This window comes from Priapulus caudatus, unplaced genomic scaffold (genome assembly GCF_000485595.1).
Source record: "Priapulus caudatus unplaced genomic scaffold, Priapulus_caudatus-5.0.1 Scaffold25, whole genome shotgun sequence".
Lineage (NCBI taxonomy): Eukaryota > Metazoa > Priapulida > Priapulimorpha > Priapulimorphida > Priapulidae > Priapulus > Priapulus caudatus.
In genome coordinates, this window is record NW_014577086.1 from 465,337 (window position 1) to 485,238 (window position 19,902).

Here is a 19,902-nt window from a genome sequence, read left to right on the forward strand (position 1 = left end):
TGTAGGTGTGCGCGTTCATTTGTAGACGATTTTATTTTTATCGGGTGATCGTTCCAAATCAAACATGTTTGATTTTGAACCGATGAGCCGATGAGCCGATGAGCCGATGAGCCGATTTTAAGGCCGCCGCACACCTACATCGCTTCATCGCTTCATCGCTTCATCGTTTGTAAAATCGGCTGGTGTGCGGCGGCCTTAAACGTACTCACATACGTAGACGTGTACGTAGCAGAGTGACAAGTTGTCCAGATCTATTACTCTGTGCTCGCACACAGTCAAGGTCTCTGCACACCTACGTACGCTACGAAGTGTGAACGCACGCGCTCACGCGGTTGTGTACGTGAGCAACGAACACGAATAGTTATCCGCGCACACACACTCTCTCGCACGCACACACGGTTGAGGGCACGTGCACGCATGCGCGCACATACACGCACGCGCTCACATACACGCATGCGCTGATATACACGCATACGTGCACGTACACGCATACGTGCACGTACACGCACGCGCGCCTAACACACGCACGCGCGCACATACATGGATGTGCTAATGTATAAGCACGCGCGCACGTGCATTCGCTGACACGTACACGCATGCGTAACCACCGCACACCGTACACGTGTCTGGGTGTGGACAGACCTGACGGGCGAGCCGTCTAGGTTAGTCCAGTGACGAGGTGCCGTCACGACCCTGACTACGTGCGCTTCGAGTAACGATCAGGCTTTGTACTCAGGGGGAGTCTCGCTTCCTTGCGTTAGTGTTGATATAATGTGTGAGCTTCGTGGCTCGTGTCAGCCGCAGTCATTCTCCAAAGTAACTTATTTAAATCGGAATTTGTTCCTATGAAAATCATTATTCCTAAATATTTAATATAACATTTCTAATATTTTATGTGATTTTTTAATTAGTAAAACACACGGCTCATATCATAATGGCTTTCGCAGATTCCTGTATGTCAATGTAAAAGGAGTAAATAGCATTGCTATTTGTTACGACGTGGAGTTGTTAATGTGTCGAATGTTGGCAGATTATAAATATCGTGTAAGTTGCATACCCTCGTAAACGCATATGTCACTATTTTAAAGGAATCCATGCAAAACGGTCTGTGATAATCATACATAAACCAGAAAATAACCAATGGCACAACAAACATTTTAGTCCGCGTAATTCATGGTTTCCGCACACCAGTCTAATTATTGCTATTTTATTTGGGTATAGTTAGTAGTGAAATATATTTTGCTCATATATACTTATCGATGCACCTAAACTAAAAAATTGTTTTGCATATCGACAGCGTCATACTGGGTCGATGATGATTGGTTTATATCAGGAGAGAACTAGATACAGTGATGATAAAAATGTTGTTTTTCTGTTGTATAATTACGTTATTTTAATAGATACGAGATGTTAGAACAGATGTGATACGACACCTGCCTACCTAGGAAAGAATTTAGCATTTTCTTAGTAGGTTTAGATTTTCTCGCAACAGTTTTTAGGCTAAAAATAGAAATATTAGTTTAAGAGTGGCTAAATATTTATTGTTTGTGATCATGAATGCTGCACCATATTTTAATAGATAAGCGGATATTTTCCAGCAATTTCAGGAAGGGCTTCGCTGCATCGGTGCCAAACTGCATAGGTGTCGCAAGTGCTGGCCATGCTCTTACTACTCATACTTCCAGAACATCACAGCTAGGTTAGCCGAAGCCATAACTACCTGTAAGTAATTTCTTAAAAACCAAATTTGGATTAAAGACGTCACCTTACTACTTGTAACCTCTAATAAATATAAATTGTATAAATTAGCTATATTCGTAGTTTGCGTGTGTCGGTTGAAGATACAAACGCATACTCTCCCGAGCTTGGCTTAAAGCAGACGCAAAATTCCAATCGCCAAAGTTTCTACCAGGTCTACGAACACCACTCTACTAATTACTACGAGCACTAGGGCTACTAATACGACGAGGTCGATCTTCGCGCAGGTACTAGGCTCTCGCTGCAGTCGTTCAGTCGCTGCGTGCGGGACCACCGCGGCGCGTTCCTCGCAGGAGACGTGGCGCTGGACATGCCCGCGATGTCGCTACGGCCGAGTGTGGCGGTGTTCCGCAGCGCCGTCGACACGGTCATGCGCAACATGCTCGACGTCGCGCTGTCGCTGCCTAGCTGGGAGGACGCGCTGCGAAGTCTAATGGTGAGTGCCTGGTTAAATTCACTTCTCTCGATGTGGCCACCGGACTATTATTCTGAGTATAATGTGTGTGGACTGATTGCCGACTGTCTTCAATCGTCACAGCAGGATAGGTGAGATAAAGTATGTCCACGCGCGCTATCAAAGTTATTGCCGTTTTAGAATGAGTGTCGCATTGCCTGTGATAAAATCGGTAGTGAGTACCGACACTACTTTTTACAGAAAAAAAACAATAGTTTAAAATCACGAGTAATTAGGAACACGTTTTAATAGTCGAAAATCGATGTACGAGCTACGACCAAATGTTTCTTGCTGGATCAGGGTCAAATGCCTACGCAAGTGAATCCGGCCGTAGGCAGCGCTTACGACAGCCATGCTAAGCCGAGGGCTCCGTCGCGCGCACGCGTGGCGCCCCCTGCTGCGAGCCCACTGCGGAGGGCATCTATGCCAGTTTATCAGCGTCACAAGCCTCTCGGCAAGACGATTGAGGAGCTTCCAGAGGTTGTCGAGTGCATGGCTGCGGCCAGCGCCGCACTGGAAGGCCATGAAGACAAGATGCAGAGCGTCGTGCGCGAATTTGACAAGTTCAGTGAAATTTGGCTAAAGGTATTACAAGCTTACAATGTAATCTTCTACGTGAGGTGCACTGTAATAGTGTTTTTGATAGAGCGTTGACATTTTTAGCTTTTAGAGATAGGGTGACGTGGTTATCCTTAGATATACGTTAGACTGAAACAATAATTCGTTGATGACTGTTTCTTTTAGGACCCAAAAGAAACGGTGGCAAAATTCAAAGAAACGAATCCCGAATTTCTCGAGTATGAAAAGATTATTGACTACTACAATGTGAGTGTACAATACACAGGGGTGGCATATATCGAACCTTTTCCATCTTATCGTTAATTACGCGTCATTACGTGAACATATTCCGGTCGGTGAACAATGGAGAAATAAGCCACATATGATATTATAACAAAACTTTATGCATGCGTCGGTGTATTTTTTCAGACATATGACAGCAAAATTGACGACATACCAACTGTGTACAACATTGGACCTATTAAATATGAGACAGAGGCTGTGAAGTATGCACTACGTGTGAGTGATACGCGGAGTCGCCACGCTTGCTTTACTTTACGTGTAATTTATACCCATGAATAAGGATGTTAAATATATCTGTGTTTTTTGCGTCATCTAAGTTTCTCTAACCATTCAGTAGGTTCATTGTTCATTTTTCGGCTAAAAGGGTTAACCACGTTAAACAATGTATACAAAAAACCAAGTCATACGAAATGCATGACGTCATTATTAATTAATTCTATGATCATATTATTCCTAATTGTTTCCTATTGTTTATTAAAAAAAACATTCCAGCCATAAGGTCCATATCGTTGCTGGAAGTAATTATAATTTACCAAGGTAGACTTTACTTGTTCCTTTGCAACAGGTTGAGGTGAAAACATGGCAGCAGACATATGCATCCTGCTTGCAAACCAATGCCAAGAACACGCTAGAAGACATGGCGGATTTCGTTAAACAGATGGGGAAAAAACTGATAAAACCAGTAGCTAGTATTGGTACGAAAACCTCTTTTGTTACAATAAATAAGCAATGCAAACCAACATAACATTCTCTTAACATTACAGAAATATATATATATACATATATATATATACACATATATATATATATTCATTTTCACAGAGATTGTGGACAAATTTCAGCTTTATTCAATAAATAAATGAGGGTTAACCTTTAAAATATGCGTTTTCCCGGAAATCCGACTGCACTGACTTTAGTTGATGATGATGCATGGGTGATAGCATTTAGTTGATGATGGGAGGTAGCATGCATAGATTATACATTTATACATTATACTTAAGTGTATTCGCCTAGTCTTTCTGGCGCATCTAATCAACAAAAGTATATCACAGCTCCACGTTAAGCCAAATCAACAAGAATTGATTGTGATATTATATTGAACGCGTTCACCAGGGGCAGTTTATAAAATAACCAGATAGACGATGAGTTTCAATATTAGTTTTTATAGCTAGCCAATGGTAGCTGTTGCTAAATCACATATTGTGAATTTTCGCGACGCAGGAGATTTTTGTGAATATGGATATCGAGATATTGTTGGCGCTGCAAGAGGCGAGATACATGGAAAAGCTGAAACTGAAAATTCCAGACTCTCTACACACCCTTGTGCTGAACGGAAATAAGATCAAATCTCTCCGTGGCAGGTAAGAGTCCTTAAACGCGCAGGCTTAGTTTGAACTATTGCGATTACTGCCAATTTAGATTAATTTCACATTAGTAGCTGATTAAGATAAAACCAAAAGAGCGGTAATATTTAAATGTTCCAGCAGCCCTAATGTGTCATTAAGTAGGTTTTATTGAGACTGTTTTAAATTGAGAATCGGAGAGGATAATTCGAAGTTAACTAGCACATGCTATAGAGACTATTCGAAGATGATGCTTATTGCAGACTAGAGCAGGTGATCGGAGACTACAAGCAAAGCCTATCCAGCATACCGAACGTACTGAGGTCACTATTACGGCCATTGACTGCAAAAGTGGACCAGGAAATGTTGATTGGGTTGACCTCTCTATCATGGATTTCCATCAACATTGAACAATGTCAGTAATATCTCTCCAATTATATGCTGCCGGCAATGTATCGATTTCTACGTTTTATGTGATGGCCTACCACGGAGGGGAAAGAGCTCAGGGAAGTTAGCTCCTAGTTCCCAGTTCCCAGTTCCTTATTCGAATAAGGAACTAGTATGCGCCTACATAATTATCTCCGTATTCCTGCAGAGAACGTACAGGATCGGCTGTCTGCTCTTGACGACGTGCGGCACATGGAGATGGAATTCGACCGCGTGGTGAAGCCCATCGAGGACACGTACGAGATGATGGCGCGTCACGACATCAGCGACGTCGTCACGGACACCGAATACGTAGAGAACATCAGCTACAAATGGAAGCGACTCGTCGCGCTTGTAGGTCAATTATAGGTCACGGTATTACGTCGGTTACTTAGCAGTCAACGCTTTCACACATCATACTCGTTGGTCACGTTGAAGTCACGCTAGCATGTCGTGGACATACAAACGTATGTTTGCGTTCGGTACGGTGATACTGCAAGGCCATCGTGTGCCCACGCAGCAGGGTATAGCGACCACGATCTGCACAACTAGCAGGTAAAATGGCTGTAGCTTACACCACGGCTTGGACAGAGATCATGTAAGCCCGCTGTCTATCCCCGATGCTGGTTTCGTAGATGTCCAGTAAGAATGATATATCTAATACTGTTTGCACGGGACCGAGTAAGCAACCCGTATAAGAGTGTGGACCGATATGTCTACTGCATGGGTAAGCATTATTTATATTATTAATGCGATGAATGTACCGCTAATTTCAGGCACGTGTGGCGCAAGACAACCTCGTAGTAATACAGCCAGCATTAAAGGCAGACCTCACTTACAAGATTGACTTCTTAAAGGAAGCAGTGGAAGCCTTTGCAAATGATTACAATACCAGGTTATACATCGCTGTTCTAGCGTAGACATTCATTTCAACATACGGATAATTAAGGAATGTCTTTACTTAAATGTGCATCATATTTATAACATTGCTACTAACTAATTCTAAATAAAATTGGCACCATATAAAGGTATAAGGTAATTATATCTGCATATGTTTGTGTTATAGGGGCCCCATGGTTCAAGGTCTTCCACCAGATATTGCTCTAGATAGAATTGCAATATTTCAAGCAAAGTTTGATGAGCTGTGGGCAAAGCACACGTCCTACTCATGTGGTGAACAACTGTTTCATCTGGAAATATCAGAATATCCAGAACTCACACGCATTAAGAAACAGCTAGGTATAACCAGTTACAGGCCAGAATATATAGTAACCAGATACTATAGATAGGCGCTTATGTGTAGTGGCAGACCTGAAATTCGTACATATATGCCTCGGTACTAGTATGCGACCGCGTTAAAGCTACTAAGCAGAACAACCTATTTGCGTGCCTGTTATTAATATAATTGCACCGATTCATTTTCGCCAAGGATATCTTACAAGAACTGAAAGGGTTCTCTATATTCTTCGTCACCAAACTCAAACATGAGTATAGCGCTACTATGGTACTAATTGGTGACGGTTTGCGATTTAGCGTTTCTATCCCATTTCTCATGAAGGCCTTCTGCAGAGGTTATACCAGCTGTACAGTTCCGTGATCACGACTATGGAGAGGTACCAGAAGATGTCGTGGCTGTCTATCGACACGGAGAAGCTCGGCCAAGACGTACTTGACTTCCAGAACAGGTGAATACGCACAGTCGGATTTTTTCTTCTTTTTTTGCGATGCCAGATGACCTCGGAGGTCAAATCCAATGTACCCATGACATTCAGCATCCAAAGTTACATCTAATGGCCATCCTTGGACATATATAGAGTGGCCCATATTGATTTGAATCGAGAACAGACGAACAGAGAAACTTCCACAAATATGTATTAGATTAACGCAATGCCACATTGACTGCATTATTTTACGCAACATTGTCCTATACATGCGTTTGCAGGGTTGCGAGTCTCGAAGAGCTCATATTATAAATGCAACTCCTATAGTTGTGTGTAGGTGTTCTGATTTTGTTTTACAGGCTTATCTTATGTTGCCCCCATGATTAAACCCATTTAAAATGTGAATTTCGATGAACAAGTAGTGTAGCTGTGTGCGTGCCTGCAGTCGAGCATAATTGCATTGTGTCAAAACGTTAGTATTGAAATTGAATAATAATTATGTTAGATGATACGGGCACGTTGAATTCGTAGTTGTTGGAAGCTACCGAAGTCGATAAAGGAGTGGTCAGCCTACAACGAACTCAAGAAGAAGATCGATGATTGGAACGAGACGGTGCCCTTGCTGGAGCTGATGGCAAACAAAGCCATGCAGCAAAGACACTGGGACAAGTACTCCATTAATCCAATTTATCCTCTGTTAATTCAAATTATCCTCTGTTATTCTCGGTTATTCTCTGTTAATCCGACGAGCTATCCTCTGTTATTCTCGGTTATTCTCTGTTAATCCGACGAGCTATCTTCTGTTACTCCGGGTTATCTTTCGTTTATCCAAATTTTCTATGTTAATTAAAATTATTCTCTGTTAATCCGAGTTATCCGCTCTTAATCTGCCTTATCTTCTGTTAATTCTATTCCCTAAGCATTTACTACCAAGATTAATTTAACCATAGATATAGAAGAAGATAGATCTTCTAGATAGATAGATATATCTATGATTTAACACTACCAAAGCGGACCCGACCGCACTATCTTATATATCCTAGGCGTCTCGCCCATCCCTACAAATAATAGTTTAAATTGGCAACCCCTGCCAAATTTAAATTATCTATATAGATCTATAGAACCAACAAATAATAAATAAAAACTGGAGTTTTGAAAACACATTTGAACCTTTCTAAAAATGTTACAATTAAACAATGAGTTTAATAAGTATTCCCGCATTGCTGTTATGTAGAATTGCATTCGTGACTGGCTATAAACTGAATGTCAACATGGAAGGCTTTCTACTGAAGGATCTAATGAACGCCACACCGTTAGAGCACAAGGATGACATTGAGGCATGCATCCCCTGGCGATATTATTGTGCTGCGTCTATTCACTTTAGTTAACTTTAGTTAAGTGACGGCCACAGGCTGTGACGAAGCTTAGTAAAGTTGCTTTATTATTTGTATGACGTATGTACACGCCGTGATGTAGACGCATGTAAACACTTATTTCCTAAATGTCTAGTAACATTCATTTCGTTAAAATCATTAGACTATCCTTAATTTGTTATTTCGAAAGTTCGAAACTTACATAGAAACTGAAAATATGGATTTTTACAATGAATTTTAATGAAGATGGTTTTGAATGTCCAAAGTATTGTTCAGATTACCGACCTTGTCCTATGCAAACCTTATGTACCAAGCAAACCTTTCGGTTCTTCTACGTTTCCATGCAATATAAAGGTGAATATTGATTTCTTTGTTGGACAGGAAATCTGCGTGTCGGCAGTAAAGGAAAACGACATCGAAGGCAAGCTGAACTCAGTTGTGACTGAGTGGGAGACTCAAACCTTCTGCTTTACTCCATTTAAGCACCGTGGAAACCTGCTATTAAAAGGTGAGAAGCCAAGTTACATAATTTGGAGTATAACGATCGGCGTAGTAGAGTAGTAAGATTGGGAATGGACTATTAGTGTCGTAAAGCACGCAGCAACGATCACGAGCAACCGTTGCGGAAATGTTCGTGATGGAATGAACTGGCTAAAGCAAGGAGAGGGTAGTTACCGAAATAGATCACGATATGGAAACCAGGGTAAATTTGTACTTTTTACGTCATTACTAACATCTATCCTTCTTCAACAGTGACTTCGCCCTCAACGCCGCCCACGTTTGACTGGGTCACCATGCCTTCTTTACTAATTAAACTGCCATACCCTCTTTAGTCTGTAAGCATGTACCCTGTATACTGCTGATACTGTCATGACCAACATCTCCGTTATTCACACCTAATCGCTTACGCAGACATACAAATGTTGCTTACTAGCGTCGGTCTGTATGTGTTAAGGTGAGCACATGTTGGAGCTGATCTTACTCATGGAGGATAACCTGATGCTGCTTAGCTCTCTCATGAGCAACAGGTGAGCCGCGTTCTAACTCATCATTATGTTTTTCGTTTATATAATTATATAAATAATTAATATTTAGAATTAATATATATATATATATTCCGTTAATAATATTAATGATTACGGCTATATATATCTTATGCCCATGTTTAAGCGGAGCTGCTTATATAAGAACGAAACACTTCACGTCGTTTTCGCGCGAAGGATTAGTGACGCGCTTGCAGCGATCGCAGTGTCTCAAACACACTTTTACACACCCATGTATGAACGTACGGTGCATTTGTGCGGTTCGATTACAGATACAACGGCCCGTTCAAGCTGACCATCCAGACATGGGTGCAGAAGCTCACAGGCACGACAGAGGTACTGGAGATGTGGATGGCCGTACAGAACCTGTGGGTGTACATGGAAGCTGTCTTCGTCGGAGGTGACATTTCTAAACAATTGCCGCAGGTGAGGCAGCCTTTCAGCTGATAAAGATCGCATAACGCATTTCAATGCGAGAAATACCAAACCTAGATATGTTTAGAAAATATATTAGCATGAACTTATAACTAACATCTGATGTCCAGGCGGGTCCATGTTTTCAGAGAATTCCCCATAGGATTTAGCGAGCAGTCGTAAATGACGTGACCCTATCAGTGAACGTGATTGCAACGTCCCTCATGTCCGTAGGAAGCGAGGCGGTTTCAGAACATCGACAAGTCGTGGTCGAGGGTCATCGTGCGAGCGCAGAAGGTCACCAACGTCGTGCAGTGCTGCGTTGGCGACGATTTTCTTGGCGTGCTGCTGCCGCGACTGCAAGACCAACTCGAAATCTGCCAGAAGTCGCTCAGCGGCTACTTGGAGAAGAAGCGTCTCGTGTTTCCTCGCTTCTTCTTCGTGTCCGATCCGGCCCTGCTGGAGATCCTTGGGCAGGCGAGCGACCCTCACACCATACAGGTGAAGCTCACCGTAGCTTAAGCCTAGCGCAGACTTGCGACTTTTTCAACTGCAACTCGTAGCAATTCTGTCTGGTCGCTTGCAACGAGTTGCAAGAAATCAAACTGGTTTGACTTTCAGCAACTCGTCGCTCCCAATCGCTCCGAAATCGCGTCGAAATCGCATGTGTGCGCACACACGGTGAAGTGTGCGACCGATCGCATGCGGTTGCAGGTTGCAGCGACGAGCAACCAAACGTGGCAAGTCTGCGCTAGGCTTTATGTGAAGCTGACCGCTGCGTGTATCCGCCTAGTGCACACCGAGAGAGCGTGAACACGAATTTTTGCGGTTTTTTGAACACATTTACTCGGTCAATCGGCGAATGATCTTCTCATGTTTATTTCAATAAAATTCTAGGAATCTCAGTTACATGGCCCAAAAATGTAAGCGGACATGCATAACCGACTATAGTTTTGTGGGCACAACAGCCAACGGGTCTCTCTAATGACTGACTATATCGGAATACTATAGGTTAATATTATTATATGGTTACAATGCGTGTCATCTTCGTCTCGATTCTTTGCATCTGCGACGACACAGGCTCACTTACTCAGCGTGTTTGACAACACCAAGGCAGTTGTGTTCGATGATGACGAGTACGAGAAGATACTAACGATGGTCTCACAAGAGGGAGAGACGATAGACTTGGAGCAACCCGTTTACGCTAAGGTATATATCCACAACATCCGCGTCGGTACGACTAGATGACAGCGCACGTAGATATCTCACGACGACACACACACACACACACACACACACACACACACACACACACACACACACACACAAATAAGGAACTAGTAACTAGGCAAAGCAGTTACCAGTTCCCAGTTCGAAATGCAACATTGAACTTATTCAGTTACCAGTTCGAAACCTAGTTACTTATTCGCCTATGCCTGATCCGGAAAATCAATAAACGGGCCTTAGAGCATCAAACAGAAATGATTTTCGGGATCATGGTAAGATGCAAAGTCGTGAAAGCTAATTCTGAATAACCTTTAGGTACTTGTAAAGAACCAAATAAAATCATTCAATGGCCTATAGGCGAATAAGTAACTCGGTTTCAAACTGGTAACTGAATAGGTAGCTGGGTGGCAAACTGGTAACTGGGCGACAAAGGGTTAATTTTGGCTCTGAATGACTTTTAGGTCCTTGTAAAGGGCCAAATAAGATGATTTAATGGCATATAGGCGAATAAGTAACTAGGTTTCGAACTGGTAACTGAATAAGTAGCTGGGTATCGAACTGGTAACTGATTAAATAAATGTGTGCCAAAGGGTCTCACGGAGTGCATACCTCCGCCAGCGACATACGCCATACGCCATACGACTCACGAACACACGAATAACCCACGATATACGCCAGCGTACTGACACATACACGCTCCCATGTAACATGTATGTGTTAGTAGCTGGCTCGCTGGGCTCGTTGGCTTGCTGACTCGCTGGCTCGCTGGGTGATATCGATCGACCGCCAACGACACGCCAAACGACTCGACGCGCTAATATCGATCGCGCGAACACACGAACACACGAACACACTAACACACAAGAGCGAAAACATAACCTCCTCCAACTCCGTTGGGCGGAGGTAATAAAATACAACTACACAACTTTATACAGTTATACGTCAATAATGTACGGTGATTTAATCATAGACGTGAATAAACGTTTGGGATCTTTGTTTTGTGTTTTCAGATGTTTCCAGCATGGAGAAATCCATTCAGTTGTTTAGCAACAGCTCCAAGCCAATAATTGACATCGCGACTGCAGGACCGAATGATCTGCTGAGCATCGTGGCAGAGACACCGCTGTGTCACCTTCCCACTGACGACCGTCGAGAGCCTATGACTATGGCTGAGTTCCAGAAGGCATACGCGGAAGCATGCAGAGATGGAGCAGCAGAAATTAACAGGCACGAGCATCCGGATGGTTGAATAGATATATAGACCGATGGATGGATGAATGGATGGATGGATGGATGGATGGATGGATGGATGGATGGATGGACGGACGGACGGACGGACGGAAATATATATATATATATATCACTATTAGGCGAGGAGACTAGCGCTCTAATTCGAATGGCTTTATACCGGTCTGTAAAATTAATTGCAGGGAAATGTGGAAGTGTGGCTCGGAGAGTTTCTAAAGGCATCTATGCGGAGCATCCAAGGCATCGTCAACAACGCCGTCACCGACATGGACGGCGAGAACTTCAACATGTTTGACTTTCAGACAAGCTTCCCCGCGCAGGTAGGTACCAGACGCAGCATCACTGCAAACAACCGCATCCTCTCCGCGTGAAGCCAATTCATCGAACGAACGAGAAGAAATAGATCGACTGCATCGAAAGCATATAATCGGCAATTCATCGAATGAAAAATCCAATTTGCCGGTTGAGGTAATTTAACGAAGCGCGCTGCCGATTGCAGGTGGGTCGGTTAGGAATGCAGGTGATGTGGACGAAGGAAGCCGAGGCCGCTCTTCAGGTAGCGGCCACCGAGCGTAAAGCGATGCACGCCACGAGCCAGCGCTTCAACGACATGCTGAAGCAGCTTATCGACATCACGCTGAAGGAGCTCATGCCGATGGACCGCGTCAAGTTCGAGACTCTCGTCACGATACACGTTCATCAGCGAGACATCTTCGACGACATGGTGTGTAAGCAAGCAGCCGCGGACGATCTGCATCAGAAAAGTTCAAATCGCCGCCATACTCTATTAGCCATGGTCGAGGGCGCGTGTTAACCGCGTGGAGGCCCGTTGTCAGAAGCATTACAAGTAGTTGTGAGATCATGACATGTACAAGATAAGTCTTAAATGTCGCAAACCTTTAAAGTGATGTGATCTTCAGAAGTTGTGATATTTCAGACTTATGATAGTCATAATTAGTAGGTGTGATGTTTTTAACAAAGGGCTCCTGAATAGCAGTGCAACGACGTGGCAATGATTTGCATTGTATTATGCGAGTTTGCAACCGGTAGTTGTGCCATCAATGCAGGTTTACTATACACATATCGTCTTCAGATATCGCCTACACGTAGGTTTCGTTAGACTATTCCTGCCCTATTCATGCGGGGACAATGAAACTTGAGAAGACGAGCAACTAATTCGCGCGTCCTCTGGTGTTTAATCGTAAAGGTGAAACAGCACGTGACGTCGCTGAGCGACTTTGATTGGCTGAAGCAGTCTCGCTTCTATTATCACCACGACACAGAGCAGAGCGTCGTTTCCATCACCAACATCGACTTTCTCTACCAGCACGAGTTCCTGGGCTGCACTGAAAGACTTGTCATCACTCCCCTCACTGACCGGTAGGTGTCGCGTTCGACTTTAGCGCTGACCGCTGTCATTAGTAGCAACTAATTAAGTCGCGTCTGTTCACGCTAAAATCGTAACATGGGTTTATGCGTTTACATCAAGAAAGGTAATCCAGGTTGCGCGCTTACCCGATGGAAAATAACGCGGGCTATTCGTCTAACCAGGCGAACAAGACGGGCTATAAGAAACACAGCTATAGTGCGGCTTTAAATAATTTTCCTGTCCACCATAAAGCAACCGTTACAATCAGACCGCGACTAGAAAATTATTTTAAATTTAGTTGCTAATGACAAGTATAGTGCTACCTTTATAAGCAAAATGTGTTTACAAAATCGCATCAAAGTTTGGGGGACTGCGAAACAGAAATTAATTAAGGATAGAGGATAAAATCTGTGAATCATGAACAAATCTATTGCACATAGGTGCTATATCACCCTGGCTCAGGCACTGGGAATGTCAATGGGAGGAGCACCGTCGGGGCCTGCCGGAACGGGGAAGACAGAAACTATCAAGGACATGGGACGCTGTCTAGGGAAGTACGTCATTGTGTTCAACTGCTCCGATCAGATGGACTACAGGGGCCTGGGTCGGATCTTTAAAGGTATATTCTCCCGGACAGCTGCTGTAACAACGGAGTTTTCGTAACAAATTGATACCAGCTGTAACGCTAGGTAAACGACGAAACGACGGAATGACAACGGCGTCACATTTTCAACATAAATTATGTCTAAATCTCACACAGGGGAGAGTTGTCTACCGCTAGGCAATGCTACGACCGACATCTGTAGCCTTTTCGTGTGGGCAACACATTTACCTCTGGCCTTCCTTTTCCTATAGATAGTCTACATTTCTTCTGTTATGACTACCAAGAATAACCTTCGTTCAATGAGAGATAAACAAAATTCTGCCGACGAGATCATTCGGCGTGGTTCTATCATCTCCAGTTATGTGACTAGTAACTGTGGCTAATGGCGATACCCGTGTTAGGAACACCTTCTTGTAATGGATGGCTAGCGATCGTCTCTATATGAACGACTAAATGTTCTTTCGTCTGCACGTACAGGACTAGCGCAGTCTGGCTCCTGGGGCTGCTTTGACGAGTTTAACCGCATTGAACTGCCAGTGCTATCAGTCGCTGCTCAGCAGATCGCCGTGGTTCATTCAGCAAGGAAGGACAAGAAGAAGCAGTTTACATTCACGGACGGTGACACGGTCTTCCTCAATCCAGAGTTCGGCTTCTTCCTTACTATGGTACCTGCGTGTTGAGAGAACCCGCTCCATCTCGCAAGTCTCAGAACCCATATGTTGTATCACGCATCTCAGAACCCATATATCGTCTAACGCATCTCAGAACCCATATGTTGTCTCACGCGTCTCAGAACCCATATATCGTCTAACGCGTCTCAGAACCGCGTAATTAACAATCTACATCTCGCATGTCTCAGAACCCTTCCTACGCGGGACGGGTGGAGCTACCGGAGAATCTGAAGGTGCAGTTTCGCTCCGTATCGATGATGGTTCCGGATCGACAGATCATCATTCGCGTGAAGCTAGCCAGCAGCGGCTTCCAGAACAACGTAGTTCTTGCCTCCAAGTTCTACACACTGTACGTCCTGTGCGAGGAACAGCTAACCAAACAGGTGAGGCGCAAGCAATAGGTGATAATGGAACTATATTCAGCTATGAAGACGGAACCACAAGCATTTTCGTGTTCACTTATCTTGTAGTTTACTAATTTATAGAATAAACAATAATTACAGTATCATTACCGCATCACATTACACTCTCAAGGCTATAGTGTACTACATTATGTATCACTAAGATTAGGGTGTACTATTTGCAAGCCGAATACGAAATTGGTACGTAACAACGTAACGATGGTTGCCGTGACGAAGCCTACATCGTTTACTTTATGCCTAATAAGTAATGAGTTGCTATGCCTAATTAGTTACTATGCCTAATACCGTCCAACAGTTTTACGATAGACGGATAGCCGGTTTAACGTACGCGCAGCTACAACGTACCGTAGTAGCGGCAACGATTAGTTTTAGACATTACATTTTTCTCAATGTTACGGCATGAGCTTTAGAAAAATAGTCTCTGGATAGTATTCAATTTTGTACACGGCCTGCCGGTCGATTGAAAACTGTCTTATTAGGGTCTCGACGATTGGGGACACTATAAATTTCGCTCCCTATCATAACTCTCCGTCTGAAAGAACGGCCACTAATGGCAACGGACGCTCACTAACGGCAAGGGGCAGTCACGAGCGGTCACTGCCTTGTAATTAATTACATTTTGCTCGAACAGGTACACTATGACTTTGGTCTGAGAAACATACTGTCAGTGCTACGGACGCTAGGGGCATTCAAGCGTTCAAATCCCCAGGACAGCGAATCAATGATCGTCATGCGTGTTCTACGAGACATGAATTTATCTAAGCTGGTATAATTCGCATTGCTTTTGTTTTTGCGCTTGCTGCTGGTTTCATAGCGCAAACGTTTTGTTTTTAAAGTATAGTATAGATAAGTATAGTATCGTAAAGTATAGATATTAACGGGAGCTAATAATGACAAATAATAAAAGTTGTCATTATTAGCTCCTGATACTAATATTAGTAGTAGGGTATGATTTCTCATGGTTTGCTTGCAATATCTATATAGTATAGTTAGTATATTATTTATAGTATTTATAGCGTGTTAATCCTAATCTGGGTCGCACACATAGGAACTGTTTGGATGTATAACTTGGACAAGCGGCCCAAAGAAAATCAGATAAAAATCTAGCCCAAAGACGCTGGCGCAATACAAAACATTTCAGCTTGTGCTTTCGAAATGTACTTGAAATAGCAGCTAAAAAACAGCGTTTTGTTATTTTATGTTAGCCTGCCATCAAGTGCCGCGCGTTCATCAAACATCGATTACTAGTTCATTTATTTCTCCCTATGAAGGTGGACGAGGACGAGCCACTGTTTCTGTCACTCATCAACGATCTATTTCCGGGCATGAAGCTCGACAAGGGCCGTTACCCGGACATCGAAGCCGCTATCCAGCAACAGGTATGCTGCCAGCTTCTATGCTGCGTTCTCATATACACCAAGACGTCCTAGCGATTTTGAATAGTTGACTAATATTTAGTTTGACAGAACGATGTTCTAAATTCGAGTAATCATGTACATTTTTTAGACACGAAATAACCCCCAAACCATATTTATTTCATTGATTTCTTGTTTGACTTGCAACAGTATGTGTATTTTAAGTTGCTTTACCAATAGTATAGTTCAATAATATCAAGAGCGTATAAAGAAGCCTACTTTATACGCTCTTGATAATATGCATTATCACGTATTCAGTGCAGGGTATGAAATGTTGTATTATATAAGCCAACTGATATATTACTGTTAAGAAGTGGTGTATGAAAATCTTTGTCATAACGACAACGCCCCTCGCATAATATTAGTGAAGATGCACATACGGCAATATGCTTCCAATGCCAGACTCTCGATGCCTCTTTGTTCCATTGAATAACCTCGGCTAACTATTTCACACGCTCTTACTAGGTTACCAAACTTGGATTGATAAATCATGAGCCATGGGTACTGAAGTTGATGCAGCTATACGAGACGCAGCGAGTGAGACATGGTATGATGACCTTGGGCCCGTCTGGTTCTGGCAAGTCTACTTGCATACAGGTGAGAAACAGCATCTTAAGATGCTTATGTATAAATATTTATAAATTTATATAGGATTTGTGAAAGTTGATTATCAACTAATCGTTTCATTGATCATTGATTATCTGATTATTGATGTTTATCTCAGTGATCTGCCTACTTATTCACGTAGTCGCCTGACCCTCCGTGCTATGCCCTGAAATATTGCATTCCCGATTTTTGCGTCTCCACGTGCTCACTTATTTGCCTCCCCCATAACATTGCCTTAGTGGCTGTTTTCCTTCATATCTGCCTATAGCAATACTGTTTTTTTGCGCTTCCAACGCATCTGCGACATTCTAGGTACTGATGAAAGCCATGACAGAGGTGGGCGTTCCACATAAAGAAATGCGTATGAATCCCAAAGCAATCACTGCCGCTCAGATGTTTGGTAAGCTGGATGTGACTACCAATGATTGGACGGACGGCATCTTCTCGGCCCTTTGGAGAAAAACGCTCCGGACTAAAAAGGTTCGTCTTCTATTATCGATAACATGCGCACGACGTGATAGTAGCCTATACGTAACGAAAATAACACAACGTAGTATTCGATGTAACGTAAATAACACAACGTAGTATTCGATGTAACGTAAATAAAACAACACGATAGTATACTAACGTAAACAACACAACGTAACGTAGCGCCAATCAAAATACAATATGGACATTATATTGACACACACACACACACACACACACACATACATATTTAATTACATAGCATTGTCGCGGCACTCCGCATATATGAGCACATCGCACCGCAAATGAAGTCTACCGTTTCCAACATGTGATAATTAAATCGCGTGTGTCAGACATTTCTATCCTTATATAACTCTAACCCTACTCATAATCATAACCTATAACCCTAGCTCTAACATCCCTCTTAATCCTAACCCATAATCCTAACCCTACTCCTGATCATAAGTTATATGTCTAACCTCAAATCTACAACACGTAATCTTGACCTCATCTCAAACCGAAACCTAACCTGGCAGCTTTCGTCATGGGTCCCGTCTCATGCGTCAGGGCGAGCACACGTGGATCGTACTCGATGGACCGATCGACGCCATATGGATCGAGAACCTCAACTCCGTTCTGGACGACAACAAGACGCTGACACTCGCCAACGGTGACCGCATCCCGATGTCGCCGAGCTGCAAGGTTATCTTCGAGCCGGACAACATCGAGAACGCGAGTCCGGCGACTGTGTCCAGAAATGGCATGGTCTACATGAGCTCCTCGGTGCTCGACTGGAACCCAGTGCTGCGAGGTCCGCACCATACGCTGTATCGTGCCAAACGTGATGTTTAATATTGCGTTTGGTTTTTAATTCAGTAGTAGTGTGTTGAATGATAAACAGCGATAAATTTGTTGCGATTGTTTTACCTTTGTTAATGTGAACATCTTGTGAGGCTGCCTACGAAGGAGCCTAACTTTTAATAAACCCAAACGATTTTGAATTCAAAAATATAGAGAGAGTAATTCGTGGAAGTTAGAAGCGCATCGTCAGTATAAGAAGGCCGTTCTCATATAAGTTTTTAACTAGCCGATTTTTGTTTAATACGAGGTGGGAACCATAATTTATTGAACAATATCACTTTATTCATCGACTGCTCCTGATATTCATGGCGTCTTACCACATGGTCCATGTCCTGACTTTAGACGGGGGATCAGCTTTCAGAAAAGTAATGAAATAGCCTAAACGCGACTTTTACTGTGCATGGTTACAGCGTGTTATTATATTGTGTTTTAAGTATCTCGGGTTTTATAGCTTGGATGAAGAAGCAACCAAAGGGCATGGCAGATCGGCTACTGAATCTTTTCCAATGGAACTTTGAATCGCTGTACAACTTTGTGGAAGTGCACTTGAATGCGAAAATGTCGGTAGGCACAGTAGAAATTTAGTCATGATTTTTTGCCGCTATACGATAAAGTCTCAAAAAAACTCAATGATTTCAAACTTCAAAAATTTATGAAGATGAAGCCAAATATATAGCAAGAAGTGCAGGAAGTTTGCTTCCATGAACTAGGTTTCCAGCAACTATGTGGGGGAAAATACCAAGACATTTGTTTAGTAATGTTACTGCTAAGCCATTAATTCGATTTCCGTGCCCTGATACCAGATTGATCATTACAACAACTTACGTTTTCACCCATCGAATAAAGCATTACAACAACTCTCCTACTTCTCCGGCCACCAGGTGTTGCAGATCAACTACATCAAGCAGGCGATCAATTTGCTAGAAGGTCTAATTCCACGCGACGGTGAGGGCAATGTGCGTGATCACAACCCTGTTCTGCTGGAGAGGTTGTTTGTCTTTACCTGTATGTGGTCACTGGGAGCTCTACTAGAGACGGATGATCGTAATAAGGTACATTAGCGATCAGAAGGGCGGGATAGCACTAAAGATGAGTTACTGCAACAATGTGCTTTGGGTCACATGGGAGGGCCTAATAACTATTGTGTTCCTGATTGAACTTGAGCTTTTAAGCCATGTCATGGCTCGTGTAAACTAACTAAATTTTTGCAATTAAATTTTATGTACATGGATGTCACTACGTGCATACTTGACGATGCAGAAGGGATGCTACCCCTAGAACGTTGTAGGAGGAAACCCTAACCCTAACCCTAACACCATCTAAATTAATTTAAATTTCAGCTGCAGGAATTTTTCTACCAGCAAAAAAGAATGGACATGCCACCAGTTAATAATGACGACGAGTCAACGATGTTCGACTACTTCGTTGACAGCAGAGGTAGCTGGCAACACTGGAAGACAAAGGTGATGATTTAGAGAAACTTGCTAAACAGTCACAAAATAGCCGCTGATGTAGTCATGAGTACTGAAACGTGTGTAATATGTGCGAGCTTCTATATTTTAAGTATATTTTTGCTAATTGTTCTATGCATACATACATACATACATACATACATACATACATACATACATACATACATACATACATACATACATACATACATACATACATACATACA

The 19,902-nt window shown here is 42.8% G+C and overlaps 1 protein-coding gene across 1 annotated transcript in view; it reads left to right on the forward strand.

Moving 5' to 3' along the window:
- The first annotated feature begins 4,309 nt into the window (after positions 1-4,309).
- LOC106813989 (dynein heavy chain 5, axonemal-like) overlaps positions 4,310-19,902 on the forward strand; it is a 48,946-nt gene continuing 33,353 nt past the window's right edge. The window contains exons 1-27 of the mRNA XM_014818247.1: positions 4,310-4,434; positions 4,680-4,731; positions 5,014-5,196; positions 5,619-5,737; positions 5,909-6,081; positions 6,401-6,527; positions 7,035-7,172; positions 7,738-7,840; positions 8,258-8,384; positions 8,832-8,904; positions 9,192-9,345; positions 9,568-9,834; positions 10,414-10,542; positions 11,991-12,128; positions 12,308-12,532; positions 13,016-13,188; positions 13,618-13,796; positions 14,259-14,446; positions 14,641-14,835; positions 15,506-15,640; positions 16,146-16,253; positions 16,755-16,886; positions 17,208-17,375; positions 17,931-18,174; positions 18,676-18,788; positions 19,106-19,276; positions 19,565-19,687. Of these exons, the coding sequence (XP_014673733.1) occupies positions 4,310-4,434; positions 4,680-4,731; positions 5,014-5,196; positions 5,619-5,737; positions 5,909-6,081; positions 6,401-6,527; positions 7,035-7,172; positions 7,738-7,840; positions 8,258-8,384; positions 8,832-8,904; positions 9,192-9,345; positions 9,568-9,834; positions 10,414-10,542; positions 11,991-12,128; positions 12,308-12,532; positions 13,016-13,188; positions 13,618-13,796; positions 14,259-14,446; positions 14,641-14,835; positions 15,506-15,640; positions 16,146-16,253; positions 16,755-16,886; positions 17,208-17,375; positions 17,931-18,174; positions 18,676-18,788; positions 19,106-19,276; positions 19,565-19,687 (4,062 nt within the window). The remainder of the gene's footprint in view (positions 4,435-4,679; positions 4,732-5,013; positions 5,197-5,618; positions 5,738-5,908; positions 6,082-6,400; positions 6,528-7,034; positions 7,173-7,737; positions 7,841-8,257; positions 8,385-8,831; positions 8,905-9,191; positions 9,346-9,567; positions 9,835-10,413; positions 10,543-11,990; positions 12,129-12,307; positions 12,533-13,015; positions 13,189-13,617; positions 13,797-14,258; positions 14,447-14,640; positions 14,836-15,505; positions 15,641-16,145; positions 16,254-16,754; positions 16,887-17,207; positions 17,376-17,930; positions 18,175-18,675; positions 18,789-19,105; positions 19,277-19,564; positions 19,688-19,902) is intronic.